The sequence below is a fragment of the Verticillium alfalfae genome, genomic scaffold (genome assembly GCF_000150825.1).
Source record: "Verticillium alfalfae VaMs.102 supercont1.2 genomic scaffold, whole genome shotgun sequence".
Lineage (NCBI taxonomy): Eukaryota > Fungi > Ascomycota > Sordariomycetes > Glomerellales > Plectosphaerellaceae > Verticillium > Verticillium alfalfae.
In genome coordinates, this window is record NW_003315037.1 from 902,277 (window position 1) to 914,151 (window position 11,875).

The 11,875-nt window shown below is 56.2% G+C and overlaps 2 protein-coding genes across 2 annotated transcripts in view; one reads left to right on the top strand and one right to left on the bottom strand.

Moving 5' to 3' along the window:
• Window positions 1–4,792, bottom strand: part of VDBG_01748 (WD repeat-containing protein mip1) — a gene marked incomplete at both ends in the record, with an annotated part of 5,531 nt that extends 739 nt beyond the window's left edge. The window contains 5 exons of the mRNA XM_003007514.1: window positions 29–3,178; window positions 3,513–4,001; window positions 4,410–4,468; window positions 4,531–4,632; window positions 4,756–4,792. Of these exons, the coding sequence (XP_003007560.1) occupies window positions 29–3,178; window positions 3,513–4,001; window positions 4,410–4,468; window positions 4,531–4,632; window positions 4,756–4,792 (3,837 nt within the window). The remainder of the gene's footprint in view (window positions 1–28; window positions 3,179–3,512; window positions 4,002–4,409; window positions 4,469–4,530; window positions 4,633–4,755) is intronic.
• A 2,708-nt stretch (window positions 4,793–7,500) lies between these two features.
• Window positions 7,501–11,875, top strand: part of VDBG_01749 (kelch repeat-containing protein) — a gene marked incomplete at both ends in the record, with an annotated part of 4,763 nt that continues 388 nt past the window's right edge. Inside the window, 6 exons of the mRNA XM_003007515.1 lie at window positions 7,501–7,761; window positions 7,858–8,290; window positions 8,354–8,636; window positions 8,688–10,231; window positions 10,312–10,647; window positions 11,010–11,843. Coding sequence (XP_003007561.1) covers window positions 7,501–7,761; window positions 7,858–8,290; window positions 8,354–8,636; window positions 8,688–10,231; window positions 10,312–10,647; window positions 11,010–11,843 — 3,691 coding nt within the window. The remainder of the gene's footprint in view (window positions 7,762–7,857; window positions 8,291–8,353; window positions 8,637–8,687; window positions 10,232–10,311; window positions 10,648–11,009; window positions 11,844–11,875) is intronic.

Genomic DNA, 11,875 nt, shown 5'->3' on the forward strand with positions numbered 1-11,875 from the left:
TTCCCATGTGCGTAAGGGCGCGCAGGACGACGCTAGTTCGACCTGCGTCGTCTGAATCATAGTTTCGGTACACCCTGATGACACCATCAGAGGATCCTGTCATAAGGAAACCTTGATCGTCCTCATTGATGAACTTCATGTCGCTGATCTTGGAGCCCTCGGGGTTGCCGTTGGAGAACTTGCTGAGACGTGACTGCTTCTTCCAATCCCAGACATACACAGTGTTGCCGTTATCTGCCACCGCAAGCTGGTCTTCGAACTGATGGAAAGTCATCTTGGCAGGTTGGGCGCCATTGTTGATAAGTCGAACCTGATTGTCCCACTTGTGGCTGCCGGCATACTGCTTCAGGGGCTGGGTGTCTTGGAGAATCGTCTCATTGCGAGACCTTCTCCAAAGGCGCTCGTTGTACTCCGTACTTCCCGGCTCATCCGACTCACTCGGCTTCATCTGAGGCTCACGGAAGTATTCTACAGACCAATCTAGGAAGGTGCTGCGAAGAGGGAGCGACGAAATTTCCCCCACGCTGCGCTCTTCGTAGCCGCCGGATACGGGCTCGTTGGCTGTGTGATATTTGGAGTAGTTGGTCTGATCAATCTGGTCTGGAGGAGCGGAAGCCAGCTCAGGTCCTCGGAACTTTTGAGAGGCACTCCGAGGTAGGCCAGGCGAAGAAGGAACGGGGTTGCTTTGGTTCATGGTTCTCCCGGGTTCCATTGCTCCGTTCGCTCCAAACATGCCGGTGAACAGGTAGCTCGCGGTCCTACGCAGGAGTCCTGGGGACGGCAGTGGAGCGTTTGTGGATGATGGTGATGCACCGAGAACGCCATGCCTATTATTAGCAGCGTGCTGGCTTCTGGCAGAGGCGCGCTTCGCCCTTCTTCGAATGTCGTCCATCAACGCTTGAGCATGCTCACCGACAGGTGACGCGAGCAACGCGTTATGCATGTAGTCAACAATGGTGGTAGCATCGCGCTGGACCTCGGGGTGAGGATCAACGTTTAGCATAAGAGCATGCTTCCAACAAGCGGCAAAGACGGTGTTGTGTGCAAAACCATGTGCTGAAGGCTTGATGGTTCCATCAACATTGCGGTTCTCCTGCCTGGTGTAATGCAGACCCATCTTGTTCTCCAAGCCGTCGATTTCTGGCGGAAACAGAAGGTATTCCTTTTCTTCTTGCAGCTGCTCTACAGCAGCGACAATGAACTTGCTTTCGAAGCGAAGAATAAAGTGAGACAAGAAGACAAGGAACTCACGGCGAACCATTGGACTTCCGTCGTTCGCCATGTCCAGTAGCGTCCAGGCGATGGATTCTTCGACACGCGCAACCTCGTCCGTTAGATCGATGATGCCGATGAATGTGGTCATGGCATGCAACATTGCAGCCCTGACCTCGGGACAGCGGTCTTTGGTAAGAACGGAGAGCTGACTCGGGGCGTTCTCTCTGATGCCGCGCCACTTCGCCTCCGGGAGGTCGTTCCATAGCTGGCTAAGGCAGAGACAAGCCCATTGCCGAAGTAGGGGGTTGTCCTGGTGCTGTAGGTGGGCAAGACAGTATGTCATAATATCTGTCTGGTTGCAGACATGTTGACCAGGCTTGTAGCCCCTGCACAACATAGCAAGAATGAAGGCGCACATCGCCTTGTGCTCGTCGCTGTTCGAGACAGGAAGGGCTTCAGTAGGCTTCAAAATAGCAGCAAAATAGTTGTAGCCGTTATCCTTGATGAGATCCTGCTGGCAGGAGATGTCGACTGCGAGAATCCTAGTCCAAATAAAGACCATGACAGGCTTTAGCTCGGCTGCAGCCGACTGCAGCAGCTTCAGAACGTATGGGAAGATGCCGATGCTCAAGGCCAACTGCACTGACCAAGGGCCAAGATCGAGAAAGCTGCCCAAAAGGATCAACGCCCGAACCCTGTGTTGCTGGCTAAGCAAGACCTGCAGGACAACGGGGAGCTGCTCTGGGGGCTTCTGTGACATTGCGTCACCTCTTGCGAGGTAAACCTCGAAGGCTGTCAACTGCTCTGTGAAGAATGTCGAGTTTTGATACTCGTAGTCGATACCATCGTTCTCTTTCTTTTGTAGCATGGGAAGCTGCGCCAGCGCCATGTCGACAGCAAGATCCCAACTCGCCCAGAGCGGGTGCTGCTTGGTATCCGGAAGCTCGGGGAATGACTGGGGATGGCAGCCGTAGACGGACATGACTCTCTGCGCGAGCAGGAAATTCCTGAACAAAGCTGCTACCATGAGGTCTTGCCGGAAAAACTTCCTAAAAAGATGTCGAGGTAGAGTTGTCCATGCAATTGTATCCGTGATGGCTGTGAAGATCCAGTTCAGCTCCCCTAGAGGCGTTCTACGCTCTTGGAGTCTACCCGGTAGCTTTTTTGCCTGCTCGGGTGTACAGTTGGTCTTCAGCGGATTCTGCAGCACAAAGAACCACAGAGCCATTTCAATCGGTGTTGTAAGGCAAGCCGTGAAGAGATCCGCAGGGAGGAGAGGATTGGTAGGCAGGTTTTCTTTGACACCGCAGGCGGCGAGGTGAATGTATGGCTGAAAAGCCGTCTTCTCGTAATTGGAGTCCCGAGCAGCCTGCTCATCTTCTTCTTGTTCGTGCTTCTCAACAAAGCGGTGGTAGTTATTTAGAATATTGCCCGCTTCAGAGCAGTCCCAAACAAAAATGGTCGGCGCCTGCAGCCAATGCTGTAGATCATACAACGAGACGGGGATGTACTGGGTGTAATTCTTATTGAAGACCCAGATCTCTCCGCTCGCGGTTGGTTTGGGTACGCCGTGTCCGTTGTAGTGGAGGAGAACTCGCTCGTCCTTGGCGTTCCTTCGTAAGGATACACAGAACTTTTTGGTCTCCTCAACCGATGGATCCAGATATTGCTTGTACCGTGTCCGGATCGCGAGTGTTTCGTACTGGCTCTGGAGTTGTTTTCCTATGTTTTCCAAAGCCTTTTGGGGTGCTGGATGGTAAGGGTCCGTCCATGCCTCTAACTTGGCCCCGGGGTTCGTTCTGAGTTGATCTGGCGGTTCCACAGAGATGTTTAAACACACAGCAAGCGCAGCTGACACCGTTTTGAGCCGGTCGCGCATGCGCCAGTCCTGAAGTTCATGAGACGAGGCCTTCGGCTTGCCCGTCGACTCGTGGCGCTTGTCGGTCCAGTACATGTACCAGTTCTATAGAGAAATGTTAGCAAATGCGTCATCTCGCAGCGGAACCCCCGTGGCCCAGTATGCATATGTCTTTCTCAACACAGATCTCCATAGATTGGTCACTTGCTGATGATAGCCGTCGGTGCGGACATCGGGGTATAGGTGGTTCGAAATCCAAAAAAAAGGCCATGGTCTACAACATGGTGAACCCTGCGTTACCATAGAACCATGACAGCCATGCTTCGTTTGCGCCGCTCGGAACGCGCAAGTCATGATCGCACTTGCTTGCAGGAACTCTCAGGCTCTGATAAGGATGCAGGGCTGCCCGTGAGAGGCATGTAGAGAGATTCAAACTTACATTGGCCAGCTTGTCCATGAACTGCTGCGATTCGTAGAGCTCGTCGAAGCCATGCCTCGCGCCCCATTGGGGTATTTCCTCATCTGACTGATCAGAATCGTTCGGTCGAACGCCAAACTCGCTCCTTGTACGGAGGAGCAGCGGTTTGGGCTGCTGTCGCCTCGGCTGTCCGTTGCTGCCTTGTCCAGGGTTGCGATGGTGCGCGAAGCCTCCAGGCCCCGCATCCTGCTTCTGATTATCTCCGGGTGCACTTGACGGGCGCGCATCGGGCGTCTCGTGACCAGTGTGGGTATTAGATCGCTGATTGAGAGTCAAGGGTGATCTCGGTCGTTGCATCTTGCTCAGCTCCGGGCCGCCCAATTGAGTATGAATGCCGTTCGAACGCGGAGCTCGCGTCGCCATTGTCACACCCGCAGCACTTGTGGATAGGCCGCCGTTGGCTTGGTGGTAATCCGGTGTGGACTGCTGCCGTCGCTGCTGCTGTCGCGGCTGGTTTGAGGTCGAGGATGGCTTCGGGGCGTGCTGATTCGGGGATCCGGCAAGGGCGCTGTTGCCTGTTGCGGCTCCCATGGCGATGCGCGGTGGCTTCTATCTATGGTGTACTGACTGAGCGGAGGTAGCCAGCGCCATTATCGTCCTCCTGAAGAGTAGTTTTGAGCGGATGAGTGAGGGTCTGTCGTGGGGCGAATTCAGACCGGCCGTGACCGAGTGTCGTTGAGCTTCAGGCGGCAGACGCGAATTTGGTCGCAGTTGAGGCGACCAGGTTCACCTGGGCAGGCGCAGCGTGCTAGGCTGCTTCGGTTCAGCTTTCGGCACGGCAGTGCACCTCATTACTACCCCACAGCAGTGTTTTGCTAAATATGTGGGATAATTGGATATGCACTGACAGATACTCACGAAGCGTGTGCACAGCGCCATTATGCAAGGAAGCCCCATTCCAGTGATAGCCATCTGACCTGTACATTTTCGAGTCATTCGAGACTGTGCAACTACCATGTACCTAATCGACCTGACGTACTGGTCCACTTGAAGCGTGATCTTTGAATACCAAGCATCATGCTTCTCGATTCGACAGAACCGACGAACACCTTGTTGTAGGAGATGTCATGACCAACGGCCCCTGTGGGATTTGATGAGTCATCATGAGACAGCAATGCGTGCCTCAAGTACCTAAGGGAGGTAAGGAAAAAACCTCCCAAGATGGAAGCATGTTCGCTGAGCCTCTCTGGATTCAATACCTTACCTGCAGCCGAGTAGATAGTTGATTGAAAGACGAACATCGTCCCAAGGTCCCGAGAACAAGTAATCTGCCGAGCCTGGTCCACAGACCGGGTTCATATAGATGCCGAATCTGCTTCATCGTCCGTCTTCTAACATAGCCGCTAGAAGGCTACCAGCGAAAGTATCGAATGAGTGGAACAAGATGGCGTTGGTCACGGCAGATGAGCTGTCTTGTATGGTAGACTACATGCAAACAGGAGAAACGTGTTTCCACGGCCACGCCCAAACAGCCCCAGAGCCCAATACCATGAGCAGTGTTGAGAAAGTAAAGGTACCGTACCAGGCAGGACAGGCCGTCCTCACGGACGATGAGCAAGCAACGGGCTCCGCTGGCCTGTGTCTGCAGATTGTAACGCTTCCCCATATAAAAAGAAGATGAAACGCACCACCTCGTGGCAGACGGGTTCCAATGCAACTATGTTGCTGGGCTTCGACACGATCGATCAAAATGGTTGGTCACCAAGGTCACATAGCGCTTCTGGTCAATAACGTCGTCTCGTTTCCCCATCTTTCTTTCTCCCTCGCTCAAACCATGTCGGCAGTGGTCAAGCAATTCAAGCCAGCACGCTTTCTTTTTGTCCCGGAGCTTGGGACATGATTCTTTTTTTTATCACTATCTTTCCTTTGGCCTTTGGCCCTCCACCGACGGCGAAGTGGTTTCCCCTCTCCTGTGCCAGTCTCCTGCACCTTAGGTACCTAGCCTCCTGCGCATTGGTGGGTCATGCCGCGCGCGCAGTTGCCTCACTACAATACCAATGCTGCTGTCCAGCGTACCTGCATGCAGTCTACAGGGGTTCTCGGCAAGGCGCTTTCTCATTCCCTCACCTGAAGATGATGAAATGGTGGGCGGCCGGGCTTCGTGTTCTGAGAGCCCACTGATGTTCTGGAAATTGACATTCAGGCGAGGCGGGGGATCCAGGGGACCTGCCATCGTCCAGGGTCAGACGAACCGACAGACATTGATGCCGTCAAGGATCTTTCCTTCTCGGCAAAGACAGGTCTCAAACGGAACGGAACAGGCGACAAAGAAACATGATGACCTGTTGGGAGACGGAGGCACGAGTCATCCGTCTGCAAATCTCTTTCTCTCTCTCTCTCTCTCTCTGTGCCAGAGCAGTACCAGGGTCGCCTGCTCTGAGTTGATCGTCGCCCTGCGAATGGGCCATGCACCAAGCCGTGACAGGTGACCCGCGGTGACCCGCGGTTGGGCCCCTATTTACTTTGCTGTACGATGTTCGCTGGGAAATCACCTCAAAGATGCGCGCGACCCAAATATGTTCGTCGAGTCGCGCGCGGCGCACTGACACCCCCTTGTGTTATCACCCAGCATTGTCAACTTGCCGTGTCCTTGTCAGGCACCGAGATGGCGATCGAGGATGGCAACGTCACCCTAACGTGGAATGTAGTTTTGCTCATCGCTATTCATCGGAGACCCATTGTAGCATCTGTCGGCATCTTCGTTGAGTTTGCTGGGCGTGTGCGTCGTGTGGCCTTTGCGCCTCACCCTTCATCCGTCAGCCCCTGAAGCCGGAGACCTGCATAAGGGACGGGAATCCACGATGAGTGGATGGCAGGGAGCAGGACATGTCAAAGACTTGCGAGACTGTCAGGGTGCATGTGACAGTTCAGGTACCCCATGAGTACTGCTGCCAGCCCCCCGCGACGCCCCCCCCTCGCACGCAGCCCACTTCAAAAGTGCAGAACAGGCGCCAACTTGGTGGCTTGGGGGTGGTCCACTCTGGTGCCCTTTCCCCCTAAAAATGTTTCTGCTTGGCAGGCGACCCATCAGCTGGTGTCACAAACGGCTCTCATTGGCTGCGACGCCTGTGTGAACGGCCCGGCACCGTCGCAGCACAGCGCATCTCAGTGCAGAAGCCCCCGAAGGTACCTTACCTTAGGTATCTCGCCCCCAGGAAATGGGACCGGGCACGGCAGGCCATCAGCCAGTAGCCAGTGACCAGCACACAGCACCCCCCCCCCCCCCGAAACTGGGAAGGAGCCTCGAAGTGCACCAAGACAAGTCCCCCCAAGACGGCCGGCCATTCATCCTCAACTCCCCAAATTTTGTCAAGCCTGTGTCGACATCATCAGGTTCCGACCACGACAAGAAGGTTGACCGAAGGCGCGACGGCCTGTTGATGAAGTCTCGCATCTGTATCTCGACTCTCCGCATAATTGTAGTATCCTCCTGACGATTTTGACGATACTGCGACGCCCTGGGCTCACAAGTCGCGCGACGAACAAGCAGCCCCTTACCCAGCCCCCGTAATCCGCCAGCCGACCCAACATTCTTTCCGCCAACCCCCTCTTCAACCCTTCGACGGCCGACACCCCCCCCCCCCAAAAAAAAGGCGAGGTCGAACATCGCGAACTGTTCCCTGCCCTGGCCATCGATGCGAACCCAGCCACCTGCAAACTCGAGTCCCGACTCCATTCGGTGTTCCTGCATCAGCATCGCTCCCGATCCCGCTTCCACCTCCACAGTCGCCTAGCACCTTCCCCCCTCAGGCGACGAGCGCGAACATCCAGCTGCTTCCACGCCCCCTGACGACAACGACCTGCACTCTGTCGCTCGAGCGCCAGTCCTGTCGTTACACCACCCGAACACCAAAGCAAACATCATCAACTTTACCTGGTTGAGTGGTTGCGCACCCACAGCTCGTCCTTGGTCGTTGCCTCGTCGCTTGCGCGTGATCAGCCAGTCATCATGGCGTTCCTGTTCAAGTCGAAAAAGAATCAAGACCGGGCCCTCGCCAGTCGCGATGGCACTTCGGGGTCCCAGGGCTCGATTCAGAGCGCCAGCGCCAGAGTAGCCAAGGATGAAAAGGCTGTCGCACAACGATCGACCCCAACCGGCAGTATGAACTCTTTCGGCGAGGAGGGCAGCGTAGGAAGCCCAGAGCAAGCACACGGCCGCCAACGGGGGCCCAGTGTTGACCAGGCGCCGTCTGCGCCCAGCGATTTGCCGGTAAGTTCCCTTATGAACACAGGAATTTCTTCACAAATTTCGCATTGTGTCGGGCACCTTGTATAGCATCATAGGTACTAATCCTTGACTGCGCAGTTTCGCAACAGTCCACAGATGCAGTCGCAGCCTCAGCAGCAACCCCTGCAGCAGACGCAACAGCCACCACCACAACAGCAGAACCCAAACTCTGCGCTGTACCCTTGGTCGCAGCGACGCCTGACATATACATCTGCACACCCTCCCCCTTTTCCGAGATATGGCGCCGCCGTCAACTCGGTGGCGTCGAAGGAGGGCGACATCTACCTGATGGGCGGGCTGATCAACAGTTCGACGGTCAAGGGAGATCTGTGGATGATTGAGGCCGGTCAGAGCATGGCTTGCTATCCCCTGGCAACGACAGCCGAAGGCCCTGGCCCTCGCGTCGGTCACTCGAGTCTTCTCGTTGGTAACGCATTTATTGTCTACGGAGGAGATACCAAGGTGGAGGAAACCGACGTCCTCGACGAGACCCTGTACCTGCTCAATACCTGTAAGTTCCCAACAACCTGGCGACTTGCCCGTTGTGCGTCGCTCTGTACTGACAACAGACCAGCCACAAGACAATGGTCGCGAGCTCTGCCTTCAGGGCCCCGCCCCTCAGGACGCTACGGCCACTCGCTCAATATCCTTGGTTCCAAGATCTACGTCTTTGGTGGGCAGGTTGAGGGTTACTTCATGAACGACCTGTCTGCTTTCGATCTCAACCAGTTACAGATGCCCAACAACCGATGGGAACTGCTCATCCAGAACAGCGACAGCGGAGGTCCTCCTCCAGGCCAGATCCCTCCTGCGCGAACGAATCACTCGGTAATAACTTACAACGACAAGATGTACCTGTAAGTCGCCCAGTGGCCGTGAGGAGAGAACATAGACTGATCATGACTTAGCTTTGGTGGCACCAACGGCTACCAGTGGTTCAACGATGTCTGGTGTTATGATCCCGCACTTAATGAGTGGTCGCAGATGGATTGCATAGGATATATCCCCGTCCCGCGCGAGGGGCACGCCGCTACTGTCGTTGACGATGTCATGTACATCTTTGGAGGCCGGACGGAAGAGGGAGCTGACCTCGGCGATCTGGCTGCCTTCAGGATAACCTCGCGCCGATGGTACACCTTTCAAAACATGGGGCCGTCGCCATCGCCGCGATCTGGCCATAGCATGACAACCGTGGGAAAGCAGGTTGTTGTGGTTGGTGGAGAACCGAGTTCTGCGCCTGTCAATGCTGGCGACCTTGGCATTGTCTATACACTGGACACGACCAAGATTAGATATCCAAATGATGCTCAGGCACAACAGCAGCAACAACTGCAGCAACAGCAACAAAACGCGCAAAAGGGCATTCAAGCCAGGAGACCCAGCGGTGCCGCCGAAACAAATCCAGCGCGCCCAATGGCATCCAGGGATGGATCGCAGGGGCCTCCCGAGCTCCGGAGACCTGCTGGGGCCCCTCAAAACCCTAACGGGATCAGCAGCCCTCCGAACGGCTTCCGCGCCGGGCCAGGCACACCCGAGGTCAATGGGTCAGGTGTCGCAGGTGTGGCAGCAGCTTCGAGGCTACCTCGCGGCGCTGGGTCGTCTCCTCCCGCCGGTCCTCCACCGCAAGGCCCCACGCCAGCCAAGCCTAGTGTGCAGACTTCGAACCTAGTCAGGAGTCGTGGGCCCTCGACGGAGCGTGAAGCCACAACCTCTTCTCCTCAGATCGGCTCAACACGACAATCACCCGTGACTCGAGACGTGGCAAAGGAGGTTGAATCACCGATCGTCAACGGAAGGCGGACGCCCACACAGCAAGTCGTGCGAACAGGCTCAAAGTCGGAGTCTACCCCTGCGGAGCTTGTTAAGTCAAGGTCTCGGCAGGGCAACCGATCTCAAGGGTCGGTCGACAGCACGGCCGAGCCCAATATTAAGCCAATTCAACAGCAGGTGCAGCAAACACAAGTTCAGGCGCAACCAGTTCAGCAAGCACCTCGAGCCGCCTCGCCCCCTCCACCGACCCGCCAACCAAGCAACCCTCTGTCTCGAAGGTCATCAGGCCGGAACTCGCAGACCGTCGTCTTGCTCAAGGAGCTCGACTCTTCGCGTAACCGTAACGCCTGGTACGCGTCTGAGCTGGAACTCGCCCGCAAGGCCGGCTACGTGCCCAACGCAACGCTCAGTCCTGTCCTGGATAGTCGGGCTACGGAAACGTTCGATGACGAAGACAAGCCGTTGATTGAGGCTTTGTTGGCAATGCGCACCGAGCTTGCAAGCGTCCAAAGCGCCGTTGACAAACAGGCGATCCTCGCAGCCAAGCAGATTGCCGAGGCTGAAAAGCAGCGTGACGCTGCGATTCAAGAAGCTGTGTACTCACGAGCCAAGCTCGCTGCGCACATGGGCGGTAGCACGGCCAGCACCCCGCAACTCGATTCGGATCGTGATGCCGATGACCGTTCAAACGAGATCAGCAAGAAGCTTGCTGCCGCTCTCAACTACCAGAAGAGCTTGCAGGCCCAACTGGAAACCATGAAGACCGAGCTCGAGGCCGAGAGACGCGCTCGCAGCTAGCCGATGATACCACCAACGCTTCCCAGAAGCGCATGGCCGAGCTGGAGTCGTACAAGACGATGAACTCGCCTGAGTTGGAGCGTCTCAAAGCTGAACTCCACATGATACAGCGCGAGGCGCGCGAGCAATCTGTCCAGTTTGCCGAGGTCACAGCAGCGATGCAACTCTTGCAAGTGGAGAAGGATGAGTTCCAAACCAAGTACACGGATTCGATCGGCAACTCCAAGGAGCAGAACCAAACATTTGACTCGCTGCGAGAGGCTGTGGCTGCTTCTGCCGAAATGAAACTGCTCCTCGAACGTAAGCTGGACGAGGAACGTACGCTGCGGGAAGAAGGATCGACGGCAAAATTCACCAAGCTCAAGGCTGAACACGAAGGCTCGCACTGCTGAGCTGGTGGCTGTCACACAACGTCTCCGCGATGCCGAGGAGATCTCGGAAGAAACATGCCCATGAAGCAAGGACTCACCGTCGGCTGTCATGGCTGGATTCGAAAAACTTTCTACGCGGGATGTCGGCGGTGCGACCAAGGCAGACTCAGATCGCCTCGCGGCTCTCCAGAGCCAGCTTGCCGCGTCCAATGCGCTGGTGAAGGAAGTATCAACAAGAGGCAAGACGTGGCAGCTGATTAAGCTGTCGCTGCCGCCGAGGAGCGTATGCAGGCCTTGAGGTTTACCAAGAGCAGTCCAGCCGCGAAGGCGTGGCAATTCGCCGACAACTCCAGGCTGCCCTCCGTGACACTCAGTCCCTACAGGCTCTCAACTCGGACCTCAAGCACCAGCTTCAAAACCAACAGCTTGAGACCAACGCCATGAGCGTCCAGCACAACACTCTGAAGGACATCTTGATCGAACGCGGGATCAGCCCGAATGGCATGCCACGCTCCCGCAGTGTGGGCAGTCCCCGTGGGAACTCGCCTGAACAAGCCCGAATCCGCGAGCTCGAAGATCAGCTGCATGCGGCGGCATCGAACCACGAGGACAACACGCAACGCAACGCCAGCCATCTGGAAGCAACCGAGAATGCGTATCGGGAGAAGTTGTCGCAGCTTGAGAACGACTACCAGTCGGCCGTCCACTACGTCAAGGGCACGGAGAAGATGCTCAAGCAGCTTAAGGAGCAGCTTGCTCGCTACAAGACTGAGAACGCGCGTCTTAAATCGGAAGTTGAAGATCTCGAGGATCGGGTTCAGGCCGCGCCTTCCGACGCCGCACCTGCCGACTGGGAGACAGAGCGAGACGCGCTGCACCAGAAGATCAACGCGCTGCAGGAGGAGGTCCGCGTGTCTGGAGCCCAATTGGAACAGCAGCTGATGGCTGTCAAGAAGGAGCTCGAGGAGGCACACACGCAGCGAGACACGGCCCTCGCGAGCAGCGAGGAGACGGCGCGAACCTTGACGACGAGTCGCCGTGATCTTGAGCAGTTGCAGCAAGAAAATTCTCTCCTAGTGCCCGTGCACAAGATGCCGAGCAAAAGGTGTCTCTGCTTCTTCCCAGGTGGAAACTTCAGTGGACAACTACCGGCGCCG